General features: G+C 48.3%; 1 protein-coding gene across 2 annotated transcripts in view; it reads left to right on the top strand.

Moving 5' to 3' along the window:
• The window catches only part of C8B (complement C8 beta chain), an 82,452-nt gene that overhangs the window by 17,669 nt on the left and 43,671 nt on the right, over positions 1-21,112 (top strand). The window contains exons 10-12 of one of the 2 annotated variants that reach the window (XR_010987616.1): positions 3,366-3,519; positions 6,387-6,455; positions 9,350-12,637. Coding sequence is in view for 1 of the 2 variants with exons in the window: in XM_068140684.1 (XP_067996785.1) it covers positions 3,366-3,519; positions 6,387-6,455; positions 9,350-9,501 (375 nt within the window). In the remaining variant the exon portion in view is untranslated. Of the gene's footprint in view, positions 1-3,365; positions 3,520-6,386; positions 6,456-9,349; positions 13,697-21,112 lie in introns of those variants that run through there. The other variant, XM_068140684.1, reaches the window with a different exon arrangement.

The raw sequence follows: 21,112 nt of genomic DNA, 5'->3' as shown, positions 1-21,112 counted from the left end.
CACAGGCAGGGACACCTCTCAGCTGTTCTATGATTGGGTTTTATTGTAAAGTTACATTTTAGGTTAAAAGGAGGAAGTTCTTCACCATGAGAGTGGTGAAGCCCTGGGATGGGTTGTCCAGGGAGGTGATTGAGGCCCCGTCCCTGGACGTGTTTAAAACCAGGCTGGATGAGGCTCTGGCCAGCCTGATCTAGTGTGGGGTGTCCCTACCCATGGCAGGGGGGTTGGAACTAGATTCCAACCCTGACTGATACTATGATATTTATGAAAGGTGTTTGTTTCTCCTTGAAAATTCTGATTTTTCATTAAAAAATGAAAAAGAGAGAGAGAAATTCTAAAAAAAACCTAGGAAGCAAAGCAAAACCCAACAATTTGGAAATTGGCTGGAACAATCCTTGTTATCAGTCCAGGCCAGGGGAGGAGGTGATAGAAAGCAGCCCTGTGGAAAAGAATTTGGGTGTGCTGATGGACAAGAAGCTGGACATGAGCAGGCAGTGTGAGCTTGCAGCCTGGAAGGCAAATCACAGCCTGGGCTGCATCAAAAGCAGCATTGCCAGCAGATCCAGAGAGGTGATTCTGCCACTTTGCTCTGCTCTGCTGAGACCTCACCTGCAGTACTGTGTGCAGGTCTGGAGTCCTCAACACAGAAAGGGCATGGATCTGATGGAGAGAGTCCAGAGGAAGGCCATGAAAATGATCAGGGGGTTGGAGCAGCTCTGTTATGAGGACAGGCTGAGGGAGCTGGGGGTGTTCAACCTAGAGAAGAGAAGGCTCCAGGGAGACCTAATGGCAGCCTTCCAGTACCTAAAGGGAGCTACAGGAAGGATGGAGAGAGACTGTTTGCAAAGGCCTGCAGTGACAGGACAAGGGGCAATGGATTCAAACTAGAGCAGAACAGATTGAGATTGGATGTTAGGAAGAAGTTCTGCACCATGAGGGTGGTGGAACACTGGAACAGGTAAAAGACTGAAGGAAAGAGATTGTTGCCCAGAGAGGTGGTTGGTACCCCATTCCTGGAGATATTCAAGGTGAGGCTTGACACGGCTCTGGGCAACCTGATCTAGTTGGGGATGTCCCTGCCGACTGCAGAGGGGGTTGGACTGGATGGCCTTTGTATGTCCCTTCCAACCCAGACCATTCTGTGATTCTGTGAAATACAAACAGAGCCTGGTTGGCCCCTGCTGCAGTGGACTGACCCTCCAGAAGTGTGGTGGGAGATCTGTGGGCAGGAGACAACAGATATAACAACCCTCCACACCAGATCCCACAGAGAGAAAATTCTCCCACGAGAATTTGCAATGTTCTTTGTCTTGCCTGGCATCAGTGACCAGGCTGCCCAGTGGAAAAACTCAGATGGATGTAATTTGGATTTGGTATCTCTAATCCTTCATTTCCATACCAATATCCCTGTGGGGCTTGAAGATCAAAAGTACCAGCAGAGTGTGACTAAATGTCAGCACAAGAATGCTTAGTTAGGGAAAACTAAAGCAAATCAGTTCATAAATCATCTGCTGAAGGGACTTGGCAGGTCACTTTCAGTGTGTTTCCTCATTTGTATGATCTGAATTCAAAAAGCAAAGTATGGATCACAGATAATTGATGAAGAGTGGATGTGGAGCAGCAGGAAATGAGCACTTTTACATCGAAGCATTCTATTTCTTGTAGCATGAGCCTGTGATAGCAGCAGGGCTATCTTTCATGTTTTCTGTCTTGCTGTGGCCGGTGTGGCAGGCATCTCTAAGAGCAAGGATGGGAGTCCTGGTGGACAGCAAGTTATCCATGGGCCAGCAATGTGCCCTTGTGGCCAAGAAGGCCAATAGGATCCTGGGGAGCATTAAGAGGAGTGTGTCCAGCAGATTCAGGGAGATTCTCCTCCCCCTTTAAGCTAGTAAGTCCCCACCTGGAATATTGCCTCCAGTTCTGGGCTCCCCAGTTCAGGAGGGACAGGGATCTGCTGGGAAGAGTCCAACAGAGGGCTACAAGGATGTGCAAGGGACTGGAGCACTGTCTTGTGAGGAGAACCTGAGAGACCTGGGGCTGTTTAGTCTGGAGAGGAGAAGACTGGCAGGGTATTTAATCAATGTTTATCAATATCTGAGGACTGGGTGTCAAGAGGGAGGGGACAGGCTCTGCTCAGTTGCATCCTGTGCTATAGGACAAGGGGCAATGGATATAAACTACAGCACAGGAGGTTGCACCTCAACATGAGGAGGAACTTCTTCACTGTGAAGGGCCCAGAGCACTGGAGCAGGCTGCCCAGAGAGGTTGTGGAGTCTCCTTCTCTGGAGACTTTCAAGGCCTGTCTGGATGCATTCCTGTGTGACCTGTGCTAGATTCTCTGGTCCTGCTCTGGCAGGGTAGTTGGACTCAATGATCTTTGGAGGTCTCTTCCAACCCCTAACATCCTGTGATTCTAGGATCTGTGATCCTGTGAATTTAGGGTGGCTCCTGTGGTGGCACATGCCAGTGCTGTCCCACTGGAATTTGTGGGTGACTGGCAATATTGAAACCACACTTCAACTTCCCCTTGTTCTTAGGAAAAACATATTTATGAATGGCTCAAAATCTTCTTGGTCCTTACAGCACATTCACTGTGTTGTGCATCCCATTGTCTTCTCCCACCAACCCTATGTCTGCAGGTGAAGATCACCGTCTTCTCCTTTCTGAAGGCAGTGGAAGCCCTTCTGTTGGCTTCATAAAGAGGGAAATCAAGCTTGGAATGCAGAAGTGGTTGATGTGAAAGTGCAGATTTGAATGCTGTGACCATGCAGTGTGGTGTGGGAGGAAGAAAGGAACCCCTTGTGGGTGGGTTTTAGGTAGACACTTTTTAGTCTGGGTAAGGAAGCACTGGGGAAATGTAGGTTTGAGCAAACCTGATCTAAAAATGTCAGTGTCTGGGAAAATGGGTGAAAAAGAATTGAATGAAACTGCTGAGAAACTTTGCCTATTTGTCAGCTGACAGGGTGGCATTTTGCTGTGCATTTGCAACTCCTTCAGTGGTGGAAACCAAAGGGAGCATCCCAGTGGAACATCCCTGGAACAGGCTGCCCCAGGGGCTTTTGGAGTCTCCTTCTCTGGATATATTCAAAACCTGCCTGGATGCATTCCTGTGTGATCTGCTCTAGATGATCCTGCTTGGCAGGGGGGTTGGACTGGATGATTTTTCGAGGTTCCTTCCAACCCCTAACATTCTGTGATGATTCCTGACCTGGCGCCGTGTTGCTCATGAGGAAACACTAATGGGAAACCTGGAGCCTGTAGCACAAAACCTTCATTTCCCACTGCAGCCATGCCACCACTGAGCCTTGTGCTGCTGCCAGCACTCCCAACATGGCTATGAATGCTGTAACCTTCCCTCCCTGTAGGCAGAGCCACTGCATCAGCTGGTGACTCCCACAGACTTTGCTCACGCAATCACCATCAAAGAAAACCTCCGAAGGGCTCTTGAGGAGTTTCAGCTGGAGACCAGTTCCTGTCGCTGCGCTCCCTGCCACGGCAACGGCATCCCCTTCCTGCAAGGTAGAAGGCATCCGCACCTTCTTCTCTGCCCTCTAAAGAGAAATGAGCTGGGAATTTGTGGGGAGTAGGGAAGCTTGGCAAGTAACTGTGTCCAGTTCTGAGCCACTCAATTCAAGAAAGATGTTGAGGTACTGGAATGTATCCAGAGAAGGGCAACAAAGCTGGGGAGGGGTTTGGAGCACAGCCCTACGAGGAGAGGCTGAGGGAGCTGGGGTTGCTTAGCCTGGAGAAGAGGAGGAGGGGAGACCTTATTGCTCTCTACAACTACCTGAAGGGTGGTTGTAGCCAGGAAGGGGCTGGTCTCTTTTCTCCAGCAACCAGCACCAGAACAAGAGGACACAGTCTCAAGCTGCACCAGGGGAGATTTAGGCTGGGTGTTAGGAAGAAATTATTCCTAGAATGAGAGACTGGCCATTGGAATAGGCTGCCCAGGGAGGTGGTGGAGTCACCATCACTGGAAATAGAATAGAATAATGTTTAGGAAGAGACTGGTTGAGGCACTTGGTGCCATGGTTTAGTTGATTAGATGGTGTTGGGTGATAGGTGATGATGTTGGGTGATAGATGACTCTATGATCTTGCAGGTCTTTTCCAACCTGGTGAATTCTGTATTCTGTGTTATTTAATCTGCTCCTCTTAGTTTCTCCTATAATTTCTTTTTCAGGTAATTAACTAACTAATATTTTTTTTAAGTTGACCCATTTTTTTTCTAAGTTAGTCTTAGTTTCTCTACCTTCTTCTTTACCCTCTGTGAAGAAATGAGCTGAGAATTTGGGTGAGTAGTGAAGCTCAGCAAGTAATCTGCTCTTAGTTTTTGCTGTCATTCCTTCTTCAGGTAATTAACTTTTTAAGTTGGTCTATTTAATTTTTTTTTCTATCTTTAGTTTTTTCCTGTAATTTCTTTTTTTGAAGTTGTTGGTCTATTTGTTGAGTACCACCAGTAAGTAAAAAATTACCACCAGTAAGTCAAAAAACTCAAGGGATGTGTCTTTTTAATAACCATCACCATGAGAGTGGTGAAGCCCTGTAATGGGTTGTCCAGGGAGGTGGTTGAGGCCCTGTCCCTGGAGGTGTTTAAGTCCAGGCTGGATGAGGCTCTGGCCAGCCTGATCTAGGGTGGGGTGTCCCTGCCCACGACAGGGGAGTTGGAACTAGATGATCCTTGTGGTCCCTTCCAACCCTGACTGATTCTATGATCTGTGTCAGTTTGTTATCAGATTTGTTCTTTCTCAATGATGCATTTAAAAAAATGGGGGGGGGGGGGGGAGAAAAAAAAAATACATCTTTGTCTTCTCCTTTGCTTTTAAGATTGTTTACACCCTCCTAGAGAAGTGACTGAGCTTAGAATTAATTAGTGTTTGCTAAAGTGTTTTGAGAATGAAAAGCACTACCCAAGTTCCAGGCAGCCTTATCCCCTCACCTCCCCCCCACGGCTACCAGAAGCTGTCCTGCTTTCTAGGCTGCCTCTGATTTAAAAATGAAGGGGTAGGGGGGAAAAAAAGAAAAACAATCAAATTGAATGAAAAAAACCCACTGACTAAACCAGAGAGTTGTGATCCAGTCTGCACCTGCAGAAGTCATAGAGTCACAGAATTGGCAGGGTTGGAAGGGACCTCAAGGATCAGCCAGTTGCAACCCCCCTGCCCTGGGCAGGGACACCTCACACTAGGTCAGGTTGCTCAGAGCCCCTTCCAGCCTGGCCTTAAAAACCTTCAGGGATGGGGATGCTGCTTGTCCTGAGCTGCTCATTTCTGGTGCTGCAATTTGCTTCCTTTCAGCTCTACCAAAATCTGTCTTTTGGAGAGGAGCAAGGGGACTGTGTGCAAGCCTGGTTACTGAAAGACTGCACTGGTGTAGCTGAGGTTGAGCTGCAGTGCAGTGGCAGGACAAATTGCCAGGAAGGTGATGGGAGTGACAGGGCAGTCACAGCTCCCCTGCTTTATTGCAATTTTATACTTTCACCATGAGAGAAAAATGCTGATTCCATATCACCTGCTGTCCCTGCCTCAGGGCAGATGAAGCACTGAGAAGAAGTAGGTGTCTGCAGGACAGTCATAGAATCAAAGAACAATAAGGGGTGGAGGGCATCTTTAAAGATCATCTAGTCCAAGTTCACCAGCAGTGAACAGGGACATCTCCAGCTAAAGCAGGTTGCTCAGAGCCCTGTCCAACTTGACCTGGAATGTTTCCAGGGACAGAGCATCTATCACCTCTCTGGGCAACCTGGGACAGTGTTGCACCACTCTCAGGGTGTAAAATTTCTTCCCTCTATCCAGTCTGAATCTCTCCTTTTATTTTAATACCATCATCCCTTGCATTGTCACAACAGGCCCTGCTAAAGAGTCTGTTCCCAGCTTTCTGATCAGCCCCTTTGAATACTAAAAGGCCACCAGAAAGTCTTCATGGAGCCTTCTCTGAGGAGACCTAATTGTGGCCTTCCAGTATCTGAAGGGGGCTACAAGAAAGCTGGGGAGGGACTTTTTAGGCTGTTAGGGAGTGATAGGACTGGGGGGAATAGAGCAAAACTAGAAATGGGTAGATTCAGATTGGATGTTAGGAAGAAGTTCTTCACCATGAGGGTGGTGAGACACTGGCACAGGTTACTCAGGGAGGTGGTGGAAGCCTCATGCCTGGAGGTTTTGAAGGCCAGGCTGGCTGTGGCTGTGAGCAACCTGATGTAGTGTGAAATGTCCCTGCCCATGGCAGGGGGGTTGGAACTAGATGATCCTTGAGGTCCCTTACAACCCTGACAATTCTATGATTCTATGATTCTCTTCTTCAGGCTGAACAACCCCAAATTTCTCAGCCTTTCTTCATAGGACAATGTGACTTGAAGTCTCTTATCCCCCCATCTCTGTTTGCTTTCAGGAACCCAGTGTAAATGCTTATGTCCCCTGGGCTACAGTGGTACTGCTTGTGAGATCAGCAAGAGGAAAGGTAAGGTGGACCCCAAGCCCAAGGAGACAGCCCCAGATGTATTTAGGGATGTCCCAGTGGGGATGGCAGCTGATGAATGGGCAGTAACATCCCATGCTGACTGTCCCCACTCACCCCTAGCACAAGGGGTGTGGTAGTTTTAGGCTGTGCCTTGAAAATTTCAACCCACCACGAAGGGTTAGGGTCCTGCAAAGGTGAGAGATACACTTTGCCCACTTCTAAATGTCTGTGCACTCATACAGAGGTGGCTTTTCTTTTACAGATTCACAGATTGCACTGGGTTGGAAGGGACCCTCAAAGGGCATCTTGCCCAACTCCTCTGCAGTCAGCAGGGACACCTCCAACTAGAGCAGGCTGCCCAGGGCCACATCAAGTCTGATCTTAACCACATCTCTAGGCAAGCTGATTCAGTGCTTTACCACTCTCATTGTGAAGAACTTCCTCCTGATGTCCAACCTAAATCTCCTCTGCTCCAGTTTCAAACAATTGACTCCTGTCCCATCTCCACAAGCCCTTCTAAACAGTCCCTCCCCAGCCTTCCTATCAGTCCCCTTCAGGGGGGATCTCAGCTCCCCTCTAAGGTCTCCCCAGAGCCTTCTCCTCTCCAGCCTAACAGCCCCAATTCTTTCAACCTGTCTTCATGGCACAGGTGCTCCAGCCCTCTGCTCACCTTGTTAGCCTCCTGTGGACCCACTCCAGCAGGTCAAAGCAGGTCAACACCCATTGCAATTGCATGGGAATACAAACTCCTGCCTAATTTACAATCTATGACAAGGCTCAGGTCTTCTCCAACGGGTTCTCCTGAGGTTTTCCCCTTTGATACAGCCAGCATGTTGCAAACTGTTTCCCCCTAGATATGCCACCATGCATTTTAATCTTAAAATCTTATTATCTTGTTTTGAAGCATTTACTAATGCTACTTGGTTGCTTTACATCACTGCTATCTCCTGACTGATGTTTGTAACTCCTTTTAGTTTAGGCTGATCTGTGAATTTAATCATTTTGTTTACTTCCTCCAGCTCATTAATTTAGCTGCTAAATAATACCAGATCTCAGGCACCCAGAGCTCTGGCACCATCCCACAATTTGATGCACTGCATCTATCATTGTGCTTTGTTTATACTCTTTTAGCCAGTTCTCATTCTGCATGGCTGTGTCCTAACTCAGCCAGGCTGAAATGAATTTCACACCAAGATTTCACCAAGCAGAGGGTCAGTTTTGGAGGTGTTTCTCAGGAAGTTAGCATCTGTGGAGCTGTTTACACCTTGTTCCAGTCTGCTTACCATGCATGCAATTGCATCTAACCCTCCCAAATCCTACACTTGTCAACATGTAACTTTATTTCACAGAACCATAGAATGGCTCAGGTTGGAAGGGACCTCAGGGATCATCTACTCCAACCTCCCCACCATGGGCAGGGACACCTCTCAACTAGACTCAACTGCTCAAGGCCTCATCCAGCCTGGCCTTCAGCACCCTCAGGGAGGAGGCATCCACAGCCTCCCTGGGCAGCCTATTCCAGAGTCTCACCACCCTCTTGCTGAAGAACTTCTTCCTAACTTCCAGTCTAACCCTGCTATCCCTCAGCTTCAAACCATTCCCCCTTGTTCTGTCTCTAGACACCCTTATGAAAAGTCCCTCTGTAGCCTTCCTGTAGGATCCCTTCAGGTATTGGAAGGCAGCTCTAAGGTCCCCCTGGCATCTTCTCCAGGCTGAACAACTCCAGCTCCCTCAGCCTATTCTCATAGCAGAGGCACTGCAGTCCTTGGATCCTCTTTGTGGCCTCCTCTGGACTCTAACAGCTCTGTGCTGTGTTTGCTCAATGCTGGGGGCACCAGAACGGGACACAGTATTCAAGGTGGGGGCTCACAAGAGCAGAGTAGAATTTCTTCCTCTCCTTTCCTCTATTTTTATGCATTGCTTTTGTGTTCAGCTCCATGATTCTCAGGCTTTTGAGTTTGTGTCACTCACATGCTCAGGGTCCAGAAGAAACACTGTAATAGGAAAAGCAGTGGATAGAAAGCTGAATATTCAAGGTGTTGTTCATTGAAGAAGAACATGCTAATGTTTCCCCTAGCACCTCAGCATGTGGCTGACACAACTTTGGTTGCTGTTTTTCTCACCTAGGCTTGGATTAAATCAGAGAGAAAAATGTCCTACAAACAAACAGAAAGCTAATTGATTTATTATTTTTCTCCCCCACCCGAGATGGTGAACAGAGGATTAGCATCTTTGAAGCCATCACTCCCTGTTAATGACTCACCTGTGGCGTCAGTGGTGTGGGCAGGGGCAGAGTTGTTAGTATTTCAATATGACTGGGACAGGAATCTGCTGGAGAGAGTCCAACAGAGAGCTACCAGGATGGATAGGGGACTGGAGCACTACCCTGTGGGGCAAGGCTGAGAGCCCTGGGGCTGTTTAGTTTGGAGAAGAGAAGACTGACAGGGTATTTAATCAATGTTTATAAATATCTGAGGGCTGGGGGTCAAGAGGGAGGGGACAGGCTCTGCTCACTTGCACCCTCTGCAATAGGACAAGGGGCAATGGATGTAAACTGCATCACAGGAGGTTGCATCTCAACATGAGGAGGATCTTCATCACTGTGAGGGTCCCAGGGCACTGGAACAGGCTGCCCAGAGAGGTTGTGGAGTCTCCTTCTCTGGAGACTTTGCAGACCCATCTGGAGCATTCCTGTGTGACCTGTGCTGGATTCTCTGGTCCTGCTCCGGCAGGGGAGTTGGCCTTGATGATCTTTGGAGGTCCCTTCCAACCCCTAACATCTTGTGAGCCTGTGATTCATGGAAGCTTACAGCTCTCCCCATGGAAAAAGCTGCTTTATCTTGACAGTTCTTTAGATTGATTATTGGCTTTGTTTTGCTGTTTTATTTTTCCAGATGCTGCTGTTAATGGAAACTGGGCTTGCTGGGCCAGCTGGTCTCCATGTTCAGGAGGTCAGCGAACAAGGAGACGACAGTGCAACAACCCTGCCCCACAAAACGGTGGTGCACCATGCTCTGGGCCAGATGCTGAGACACTTACTTGCTAGAGGGAATCATTAGAAGAGCAGATTTAGATTGGATGCTAGGAACAAGTTCTTTACTGTGAGGATGGTGGAACACTGGAGCAGGTTGCCCAGGGAGGATCATTCCAGGGACCTGCTTCCTGCAGCTTTGCTGGTGGTTACTCATTTTGGTGAAGCTATTTGGTGAGACATGCTGTGAAATAACCAGCATCATCTTTGTGCCAGGAAAACAATTCCACCAGTGCAAAGCTGTTCAGAGTCTGGTGAGTCTGCTAATGTCTTGCCTTTCCAGCACCTGAAAGGGGCTACAAGAAGGATGTTTACAAGGGCCTGCAGTGACAGGACGAGGGACAATGGCTTCAAACTAGAGAAGAGTTGATGTAGATTGGATGTTAGGAACAATTTCTGCACCATGAGGGCAGTGGAACCCTGGAACAGGCTGCCCAGGGAGGTGGTTGGGGCCCCAATCCTGGAGATATTCAAGGTGAGGCTTGACAGGGCTCTGGGCAACCTGATCTAGTTGGGGATGTCCCTGTTGACTGCAGAGGGGGTTGGACTGGATGACCTTTGGAAGTCCCTTCCAGCCTGGACCATTCTGTGATTTTATGTTTCTGTGATTAGGAACTCACACAAACCCCATGAGCAGTTGGCAGACTGAGTGGGAAGATGTTTCCTGACTGGCTGGCTAAGCTGGCTTCACTTTGAGTACAGGTTTGCACCAGGTTGGAAACACTTCGGAAGGCATGGGGAGCTGGGTGTGTGTTGGAATCACCCCTTCAGGCACCCTTTGCAGTGGTCCCATGGGGTTGAATGTGCTTATTGTTGTTAATGTTTTGCCTTTACTGCAATGGGCTCACTCAGACCAGCTTTTTCTCCTGCTTTCTTTGGCAGCTGCAGGATTTTGAAGGTTTTGCTGCCTTGTTTTAGAAGGTCCCTTTGAGATCAGAGAAGCTTGTTTGATCTTAGGTGCACCAGAATGTGTGCTAATATGCAGCTTCTGTGAAGACAGCTGTGGCATGTGGAGCAAAATGCAGCACATTAAAGTCTGGATCTCTATGAGCACAATAGTATCTAATGTGACATTTAAAGCTGCTGTGCCTCACTGCTCCAGTTTCCCAATTTATTTTGTTTAACTTAAATTGTCTGCTCTGTCAGAAGTTGTCTTGAAGGAGTGAAAGCCAAATGGTGAAGAACAGTCTGGTGACACCAAAGCATCGTTCAAATGTGTGGCAGTTGTTCTCCTGCCATGGCAATGAGCTTCTTCCTGTGCTTTTCTGAAGTAGCACAGAGTACTACTGGGAGTACTGGGTGCTCCCCAGTATGCTCCTGGTTCCTTGGGGATGGGAAGAGAGAACCCAGGGATGCTGCTGCAATGGGGAACTGGAAAGCAGCTGCTGCTGCTTCTGCTGCTTGGGGATATTGGAAGGCATAGAATCATGGACAGGTTTGGGTTGGAAGGGACCTCCAAAGGTCATCCAGTCCAAGCCCCCTGTGGTCAGCAAGGGACATCCTCCACTAGACCAGGTTGCTCAGAGCCTTGTCGATCCTCACCTTGAATATATCTCCAGGGATTGGGTCTCAACCACCTCCCTGGGCAACCTGTTCCAGGGTTCCACCACCCTTATGGTGAAGAACTTGTTCCTAACACCCATCTTAAACAGTCCCTCTGCAGCCTTCTTGTAGGACCCCCTTCAGGCACTGCAAGGCTGCTCTAAGGTCTCCCTGGTGCCTTCTCTTCTCTAGGCTGAACACCAGCTCTCCCTGAACTCCCAATGAGTTCCACCAGAACTCTCCCATGAGAGGCTGCACCCTGACTAGGGGATGTCACTCCAGTGTGTCAGGACCCTCTGCTGGAGCGGGATGAGCCTCCAGCTTTTCTGTCATGAGCAAAACAAACATCTTTGCTCCTCCCTTTAGGTTGTCTGCCCTTAGTAGTTGTCTTTCCTCCAGACAGGCTCTGGTTGATCAGTCTGATCCCATGAAAGATTAAAAGCTTTCAACAGCTGCATGGCTACTCTGCTCAGGTTGGGACATCTGAAACAGAGAGTTTCCTGTTCAAAAGAGCCCAAGCACAGTGAGTGGTTTGCCCTTTGTGACTGGCCCTGGAGCTGTGCATCACCCACTAAGAGGAACTGAGAATATTTGTGCCCCATTTCATACCTGGCTGGAACCTGGATCATTCCAGGGACCTGCTTCCTGCAGCTTTGCTGCTGGTTAACCATTTTTGTGAAGATATTTGGTGAGACACACTGTGAAATAACCATCAACATCTTTGTGCCAGGAAAACAATTCCACCAGTGCAAAGCTGCTCAGAAGGCTGGTGAGTCTGCTAACATCTTGCCCTTCCAGCATCTGAAGGGGGCTACAAGTAGGATGCAGAGAGACTGTTTACAAGGGCCCACAGGGACAGGATGAGGGGCAGTGGCTTCAAACTAGAGAAGGGCAGATTCGGACTCGATGTTAGGAGCAAGCTCTTTACTGTGAGGGTGGTGGGACCCTGGAACAGGCTGCCCAGGGAAGTGATTGGGGCCCCATCCCTGGAGATACTCAAGGTGAGGCTTGACAGGGCTCTGGACAACCTGATCTGGTTCAGGATGTCCCTGCTGACTGCGGGGAGGTTGCACTGGATGACCTTTGGAGGTCCCTTCTAGCCCAGACCATGCTATGAAGGTCAAACACTCTTCTGAGAGCTTTAGGCAGTGATGGTGATGATGGGTTGGCCTCACCAGACTGTCATTGTCTACATGTGATTCTTGTAAGAACAACTCAGGCTCTCTGACATCTGAACAATGCAACATGCGTTTAGTCGTAGCCCTCATGCCACCCCCACCACTCGTTGACAAGGTTTCTGTGACAGCTTTAAGAAAGGAAGAGGACATTGCATATGTAAAAGAAGAGTACTCTGCACTCATTATGGGCTGCAGAACTGAGCTGCCAATGCAAGGTATTTCTGTCACTCTGGGTTGTGGGCAAAGAGCTCGCTGCTAATGTGGTCTGTGATCAGAGCATCTTCAGAGCTTCTTTCAGGGGTGCTATAGAAGCTCTTCATCAGAGGACCCTGAACATAGAATCATAGAACTGTTAGGGTTGGAAAGAACCTCAAGGATCAGCCAGTTCCAACCCTCCCTGCAATGGGCAGGGACACCTCACACTACAGCAGGTTGCTCATAGTTTCATAGTTTCATAGTTTCATTCAGGGTTGGAAGGGACCACAAGGATCATCTAGTTCCAACCCCCCTGCCATGGGCAGGGACACCCCACACTAGATCAGGCTGGACAGAGCCTCATCCAGCCTGCTCTTAAACACCCCCACAGCCGCAGCCAGCCTGGCCTGAAAATCCTCCAGGGATGAGGCTTCCACCACCTCCCTGGGCAACCTGTGCCAGTCTCTCACCACCCTCATGGGGAAGAACTTCTTCCTAATATCCAATCTGAATCTACCCATATCTAGTTTTGCTCCATCCCCCCCCCTGTCCTATCACTCCCTGACACCCTCAAAAGTCCCTTCCCAGGTTTCTTGCAGCCCCCTTCAGATACTGGAAGGCCACAATTAGGTCTTCTCAGAGCCTTCTCTTCTCCAGACTGAACAGCCCCAACTCCCTCAGTCTGTCCTCATAGCAGGGGAGCTCCAGTCCTCTGATCATCCTTGTGGCCCTTCTCTGGACACCTTCCAGCACCTTCCTGTAACAGGGGCTGCAGAACTGGGTGCAGTACTCCAGGTGGGGTCTCACCAGAGCAGAGTAGAGAGGGATGTTTGATGGGGGTGAGGACAGTGTGTTTGCCTGCCCTTCTTGAGGAGGAGCATCACTGTAATCTCATAAAGGAACTTTGTCAGATGAGTTCAGTAGCTTCTCTCAGTTTGACCTCCTCCCTCGATCATCAAGCTGGAGTTAGCCATGGTACATCTGTCTACCTCTGCAGCAAACAGAGCCAGAAGTAGCAACCTGGGACTGTTCTTCCCAGATGAGAAAAGGCCAGATTTTTCTGAAGGGGCAGTGCTTGGGTTTGGGATATTTGGGATTTTGAGGTGAAGAGAAATTTGGCAATCTCCAAGCTGAGCAGGATGGTCTAACTGAAGTGTGGATTCTGTGGTGGCTGAATACTGAGCTTAGCAGCCTTCTGTAGAGGACATAACTTCATCTTGCCTTTGTGGTTTTGATTCAAGTAACTAATGATTTATTAAGACCTGGAGGGTAATAAAAAAGTCTGTGCTGAAGCATTTATTGTTTCATTTTGGAATGCATTAAATTTGGGAACTGTTGTTTTTTTCCTGCCAGTTCTGACTTCCACCTTCTGTGGAAGCTGAGATCAATAAGCCACATATGAAACACTGGGGAAGGCTGCAGGCACTAAGTGTGCATGCACTGATTGCCCATTTCTCTGGTTAGGACACTTCTCTCAGTGGGCTTTCCCATGTTATGTTTTCACAAGCTGTTACAGAACCAAACAGGTTGGAAGAGACCTCCAAGCTCAAGTCCAACTGATCACCCAACCCTGTCACCCTATCTAATCAACCAGACCATGGCACTAATTGCATCATCCAGGCTTTTCTTAAACACCTCCAGGAACCTTGACCACACCACCTCCCTGGGCAGCACATTCCAATGGCCAATCTCTCTTTCTCTGAAGAACTTCTTTCTAAGATCAAGCCTAAACCTCCCCTTGCACAGCTTAACATTGTGCATTCTTGGTCTGTTGCTGGCTGCCTGGGAGAAGAGACCAACCCCCACCTGCCTACAACCTCCTTTCAGGTAGTTGTAGACAGCAATAAGGTCTCCCTTGAGCCTCCTCTTCTCCAGGATAAGTTTGCTTGTGACAAAAAGCCTCTCAGTGAACATGTGGAAGCTGCATTTTCTCCACCTCCCTGCTTGAAGGTGTTGCTGCTGTGGTCTGTGCTGGTTCCTGTCAACATGGCTGAGGAAGCTCCCAAACTTCTATGTTAGGTAAGTTGTAAACATCACATCCAGCTTTCCCAGGACACACTCAACCCAACTGGATTCTTTGTGGTGGGTTTATACCACCCAGAATGTGGAATTTGCCTCAAGAAGTAAATTTCCACGATTACTCAGAATTTGGCAGTTAAATGAAATTATATTTACCTCAAATATAGACTAAACATAAGAAGTATAGAAGGTAATAAACTTATTTTCATCTCAAGCTAGACAATAGCCCAGCTAGAACCCCCTTGTACAGACCCACACCCCCCTGGAGAGAAGTCCAGAGGGCTGTGTAGAGCTAACAAGTTATCTCTATCCTGCTGCTGCTCCTTACCAAAAACCCAAAGAAGAACGATCAGGCCAGGCAGAGCAAGGTCAGAGCCGAGACAGAGAGAAAGAAGCAAGCCCAAAGAAAGCAAAAAAAGGCTGTGCTGCAAAATAGAAGAATTCTGCAGTCCAATGGAATGAGACAAACATATCTCATATTATTCTGTTCAGCCCCTCTGAAGATTCCACCCCCTCAGACTCTCAAATTCTCTGGAAGAGAGTTAATTACAATTAAGGCATTAGTCTTAACCTGTGACACTCTTGAAGCCCATAACCTCTCCACCAGGAATGAGTAAATCAGACTGGTTTCACTTGCTCCCTGTCTTTTCAGATCACACAGACACTTCCATGTTTACCTGTGAGGCTGGAACCAGGGCAAGGCTATGGATGTTGACTTGCAAATCCCCTGGTAACCATAATATGCATAAGTTACCATGCTCCTGTTGCTCCCACCACAGAGTCACAGAACGTTAGAGGTTGGAAGGGACCTCCAGAGATCATCCAGTCCAACCCCCCCTGCCAGAGCAGGATCACCTAAAGTAGTCTGCACAGGAATGCATCCAGGTGGGATTTTGAATGTGTCCAGAGAAGGAGACTCCACAACCCCTCTGGGCAGCCTGCTCCAGGGCTCTGTCACCCTCACTGTAAAGAAGTTTCTCCTCATGTTGAGGTGAAACCTTCTATGTTCAAGTTTTTATCCATTGTTCCATGTCTTATCACTGTGCACCACCCAAAGGAGCTTGGCCCCCTCCACTTGCCACCCACCCTCAGACAGTGATAGACATTGAGCAGAATTTTATTTTTTGCCTTGTTTGTTTATTTTTTTTCTTAAACCAAAGAAATCCTCAGCTCTGCAATCCTGATGCACCTGATGCCAGATTGAAGTCAAAAGCTCTGGCTTGCTGAAAGTGCCCTATCAGAGTGATTGAGTGGTTCCAGCACAGCAGAGCCATTCCTTTTCTAGGGTCCAGCTACGCCTACAGCTGTTGGGCTTTTCCTTGGGTTAGAACTCCTCAAGGAGGAAAATGTCACATTTAAAATTTTCCTTTAAGAAAACAGGTAAAGGACCACCAGATGTGTGTAGCTGTTCCTACCCAAGTACTCAGGGATCAGTACTGGGACCAGTCTTGTTTAACTTCTTTGTGGGTGACACGAACAGTGGCATTGAGAGCAGCCTCAGCAAGTTTGCTGATGACACCAAGCTGTGTGGTGCAGCAGACACGCTGGAGGGAAGGGAGGCCATCCAGAGGGACCTTGACAGGCTGGAGAGGTGGGCACAAGCCAACCTCATGAAGTTCAATAAGAGCAAGTGCAGGGTCCTGCATCTGGGTCGGGGCAATCCCAGGCACTGATATAGGCTGGGCAGTGATTGGCTTGAGAGTAGCCCTGAAGAAAAGGACCTGGGGATGCTGGGGGATGAGAAGCTCAACATGAGCCACCAGTGTGCACTTGCAGCCCAGAAAGCCAACCAGATCCTGGGCTGTGTCAAGAGAAGTGTGGCCAGCAGGTCGAGGGAGGTGATTCTCCCCCTTTATTCTGCTCTGGTGAAACCCCACCTGGAGTACTGTGTCCAGCTCTGGAGCCCCTATTGCAGGAAGGATCTGGAGGTGATGGAAGGTGTCCAGAGAAGGGCCACAAGGATGATCACAGGGCTGGAGCTCCTGGACAGACTGAGGGAGTTGTGGCTGTTCAGTCTGGAGAAGAGAAGGCGCCAAAGAGACATCATTGTGGTCTTCCAGTATCTGAAGGGGTCTACAAGAAAGCTGGGGAGGGACTTTTGAGGGTGGCAGTAGTGATAAGACTCGGGGGAAAGGAAGAAACCTAGAAATGGGCAGATTCAGATTGGATGTTAGGAAGAAGTTCTTCCCCACGAGGGTGGTGAGACACTGGCACAGGTTGCCCAAGGAAGTGGTGGAAGCCTCATCCCTGGAGGTTTTTCAGGCCAGGCTGGATGTGGCTGTGAGCAACCTGCTGTAGTGTGAGGTGTCCCTGCCCATGGCAGGGGGGTTGGAACTGGCTGATCCTTGAGGTCCCTCCCAACCCTGACAATTCTGTGATTCTCCCAGATGGAGAGATTTTGTTGCAAGCAACCCAGTGAGTCCATGCAAAGGGGCTACCAGCCACCAGATTTCCAGCTTCTACTTCTGCCTTGGTGGCTCAAGAGCTCAGTGAGCAACCAAAAGAACCTATCAGATTTCAGGATCAATTTTTGCCTGCCAATTTGTTTTCCTTTCATATCTTATTTGAACAGACACACACACACCATCCCTCCAGCTTCTGCAAATCCACAAAGCTAGAGATGAAGCAGTAATTATTATCATTATGAACACATATTTCTTCTACTGATTTGTGGTGCTCACCAAGCCCCCTGCTGTCCTGGGCAATTTTTGAACAGCACAACATATGCCAGTCCCTCCCCAAACTCTCCAGAGTCTGACATTTCTTTTGTTTCAAAGATTGGTTGGGTTTTGGTTTTTTAGGGGGGGGAGGGCAGGGTAAACTTAAATGTTTTGTCTCTGTGTGGAAAGGCAGGCAGTAATTTTTGAGCTCTTCCTGCTGAGGGATTTTTGCCTCCTCTAAAATTGCAGGCTTGGAGGGATACAGGCATGGGGCTAGTCAATGTGACATTGACCCCGAGGTAGGAACAGCTCTGTCTCTAGCACTGCCCTTATCTACTCTTCTGCTAGGGTGGTTTATCTGGAGTCTGCACCTTGCAACCTCAGGTGTGTTGTCATTAATCATTGGCTCTTTTTCTTTTGCCTACTTGGTTCCTCTCTGCCCTTCCTTTGTTAATAACCCAGTTTGCCTATGTCCATAGAAGTACCTGATTGTGATACCATTTATCCAAAGCACCATACATCCATCACCTACTTGTGAGGGAGATAAACAAGGCCTCCTGGGAAATGTGCCACCAGAAATATATAGGATAAATAACTGTATCAGATGTATGTCAGTGTGCAAGAGGGGGGGAAAAGCCATTCATTAAAGTCAGGGTGGAAGTGTAGTGCTTGATTGTACCCTCTAAGCATTTAGTTTGAGTACAAAAACATCCATTTTTCGCTGTTTATCTCATCTAGCACAAGTCTCATGCTGGCCACTTCAGCACAAGCACTCTATGAGCATCTTTGACTGACACTGGCAATGTGTAATTGCTCATAATTTTCTTTTTTCCCTCCTCTCCCCTTTCTTCCAGACCTTCCTGGAAGCTTCTTCATGTCTTTTGACATCAGCTTCACTGCTCCCAAGTTTAAGCCATGCAGATGCCTGAGCACTTGATATGCAGCAGGAGGCTGGAGTGGAATTAGAGGGACTGCTACCAAGCTGCCTTTGGCATTCAAAGGAAAGCCTTGGGTTTGTAGTTCTTCACCTTGGGTTGCAAGGTGAACAGGGAACTTCCATCACTGGAAGACTGGATGGGGCATTTGGTGCCATGGTGCTTAGTGTTGGGTGATAGGTTGGACTCAGTGGTCTCAAAGGTCTTTTCCAACCTGGTCTGGTCTGATCTGGTCTGGTCTATTCTATTCTATTCTATTCCCCACATGTATCCTCACTTTCACCCCTGTACTCCAACACTGCCATGTTCAAAGTGGAGAGTGAGCAACTGCAGGCAAATCCCAGCTGTTTTGCTCTTGCTTCTGTATACTTCATGGTGGTATTTCAGGTGCAGTTTCTTTAATCACTTGGTTTTGTTCTTTGTGTGTCTGTGTGTGTCTTTCTCCAGCCTGTGATCTGTCCTCCTAGGAATGGCTTTAAAAGCTGAGGATGCAGGTTGCTTTCCCACAGGCTCTGCCCCTCCCCACCTTCCAAGGCATTGGGTCTTTCTGATCATTCGTTTCTCCCTTCTGATCATATAAGCAGCTTTCCTTTCTAACTAAGGTGACTTCAGACTCCTTTACGTGCAGAGTCTTAAGCAGTCAGTGTGGTTAAGAACTGCCAAACTAGCAGAGCACTGTCTCCTGTTTCTACATAATAGGAAGAGTGTAGAGCAAGTAGAGCACAAGTCCTGTAAGGAGCTGCTGAGGGAACTGGGATTGTTCATCCTAGAGAAAAAAGAATAGCATAAAGTTAGAGTAGAGTAGAGTAGAGTAGAGTAGAGTAGAATAGAATAGAATAGAATAGAATAGAATAGAATAGAATAGAATAGTCCAGGTTGGAAGAGACCTTCAAGATCATCATGTCCAACCTATCAACCAATCCAACCCACCTAAACAACTAACCCATGGCACCAAGCACCCCGTCAAGTCTCCTCCTGAGCACCTCCAATGATGGTGACTCCACCACCTCCCTGGGCAGCACATTCCAATGGCCAATAACTCTTTCTGTGAAGAACTTCTTCCTAATATCCAGCCTAAACCTCCCCTGGTGCAGCCTGAGACTGTGTCCTCTTGTTCTGGTGCTGGCTGCTGGGAGAAGAGACCAACCTCTCTCTGTCTACAACCTCCCTTCAGGTAGTTGTAGAGAGTGATAAGGTCACCCCTGAGTCTCCTCTTCTCCAGGCTAAACAACCCCAGCTCCCTCAGCCTCTCCTCACAGGGCTGTGCTCCAGACCCCTCCCCAGCTTTTTTGCTCTTCTCTGGACACCTTCCAGCAAGTCAACATCTTTCCTAAACTGAGGGGCCCAGAACTGGACACAAGACTCAAGGTGTGGCCTAACCAGTGCAGCATACAGGGGGAGAATGACCTCCCTGCTCCTGCTGGCCACACTATTTCTGATCCAGGCCAGGATGCCATTGGCCTTCTTGGCCACTTGGGCACACTGCTGGCTCATTTTCAGCTAAAAAAAAAGCAGGCTCAGGGAAGACCTTATGGCTCTCTGTAGGCCAGGAGCTTTCAGTTGGAGCCAGGTAGATGTTGGTCTCTTCTCCCTGGTGGCAAGTGACAGGACAGGAGGAAACAGCCTCAAGTTGAGCCAGGGGAGGTTTAGATTGAATATGAGGAATAATTTCTTCCCTGAGAGGATTGTCAAGTCCTGGAACAGGCTGCCCAGGGCAGTGGTTGAATCATCATTCCTTGTGGTATTTAAAAGATGTGTAGATGTGGAACATGGAACATGGGTTAGTGGCAAGCTTGGTAGTGTTAATAGTTGGACTCAATGACCCTGGAGGTCTTTTCCAGCCTAAATGATTCTAGGGTTCCATAACGTGCCAGCCCAACACCTTATACTATTGATAAAGCCATTGAAGGGAAACTTCTTTTGAGCCTACATTTCACATTGCTTTGGGGTGTCTAAATCCTATCAGTATTTGGCTGCTTCATGCTGCTGTGTTTTCCCAATGTAGAAGACATCAGATTCAAGCCCTTGGGAGCAAATTCATCTCTGGTCAAATGCTACCTTTACCTGGAAAACGAAAGCATGGCCAAAAGGCCACAGCTTTGCCACTCAGAGGTTTTCACAGAATAGTTACATCTTGGTGTTTGAGGCAATGTGAGGTACTTGGGTTTTTTTTTCCTGTGGTTTCATTTTAGGAGAAGCAGTGAAACAAATTGTCCTTTGGCAAACATGTGCACAAAAGAAAATATGGGAGCAGATCTTCAGGTAGCATAAATCAGCTGCAGCAAAAGAGTGACACTGATTTACATCAGCTAAGTGTGAGGCTCTAAATCACCACTGCCACGCTGGCGGATAAAAACCCAAACAACTGTTTCCAAGAAGCAGAGCTACAGCTGAGCAATTTCTTTCACTAAACCCCGAGTCCTTTCTGCTCCCTCTTTCCATTCCAATGTAGACAGAACTGCTCCTTTGTGCTCTGAGGTTTTCACGGGATTACAGGATGTCAGGGGTTGGAAGGGACCTCCAAAGATCATCCAGTCCAACCCCCTGCCAGAGCAAGACCATAGAATATAGCACAGGTCACACAGGAACACATCCAGATGGGTCTTGAGAGTCTCCAGAGAAGGAGACTCCACAACCTCACTGGGTAGCCTGTTCCAGTGCTCTGGGACCCTCACAGTGAAGAAGTTCCTCCTCAGGTTGAGGTGGAACCTCCTGTGCTGTAGTTTGCATCCCTTGCCCCTTATCCTATTGCACAGGGTGCAACTGAGCAGAGCCTGTCCCTTCCTTCTTGACACCCAGCCCTCAGATATTGATAAACATTTATTAAATCCCCTCTCAGTCTTCTCCTCTCCAGACTAAACAGCCCCAGGTCTCAGCCTCTCCTCACAAGGCGGTACTCCAGTCCATCATCCTCATAGCTCATAGAGTTAAATCCTCATAGAGTTATATCCTCATAGAGTTGGACTCTCTCCAGCAGATCCCTGTCCCTCTTGAATTGGAGAGCCCAAAACTGGATGCAATATTCCAGATGAGGTTTCACCAGGGCAGAGTAGAGGGGAAGGACAACCTCCATGGATCTGCTGGACACACTCCTCTT

The sequence above is a fragment of the Melanerpes formicivorus genome, unplaced genomic scaffold (assembly GCF_026170545.1).
Source record: "Melanerpes formicivorus ecotype bairdi unplaced genomic scaffold, bMelFor1.0.p_v2 SCAF_7, whole genome shotgun sequence".
Lineage (NCBI taxonomy): Eukaryota > Metazoa > Chordata > Aves > Piciformes > Picidae > Melanerpes > Melanerpes formicivorus.
This window is presented reverse-complemented; position numbering and strand designations above follow the sequence as displayed.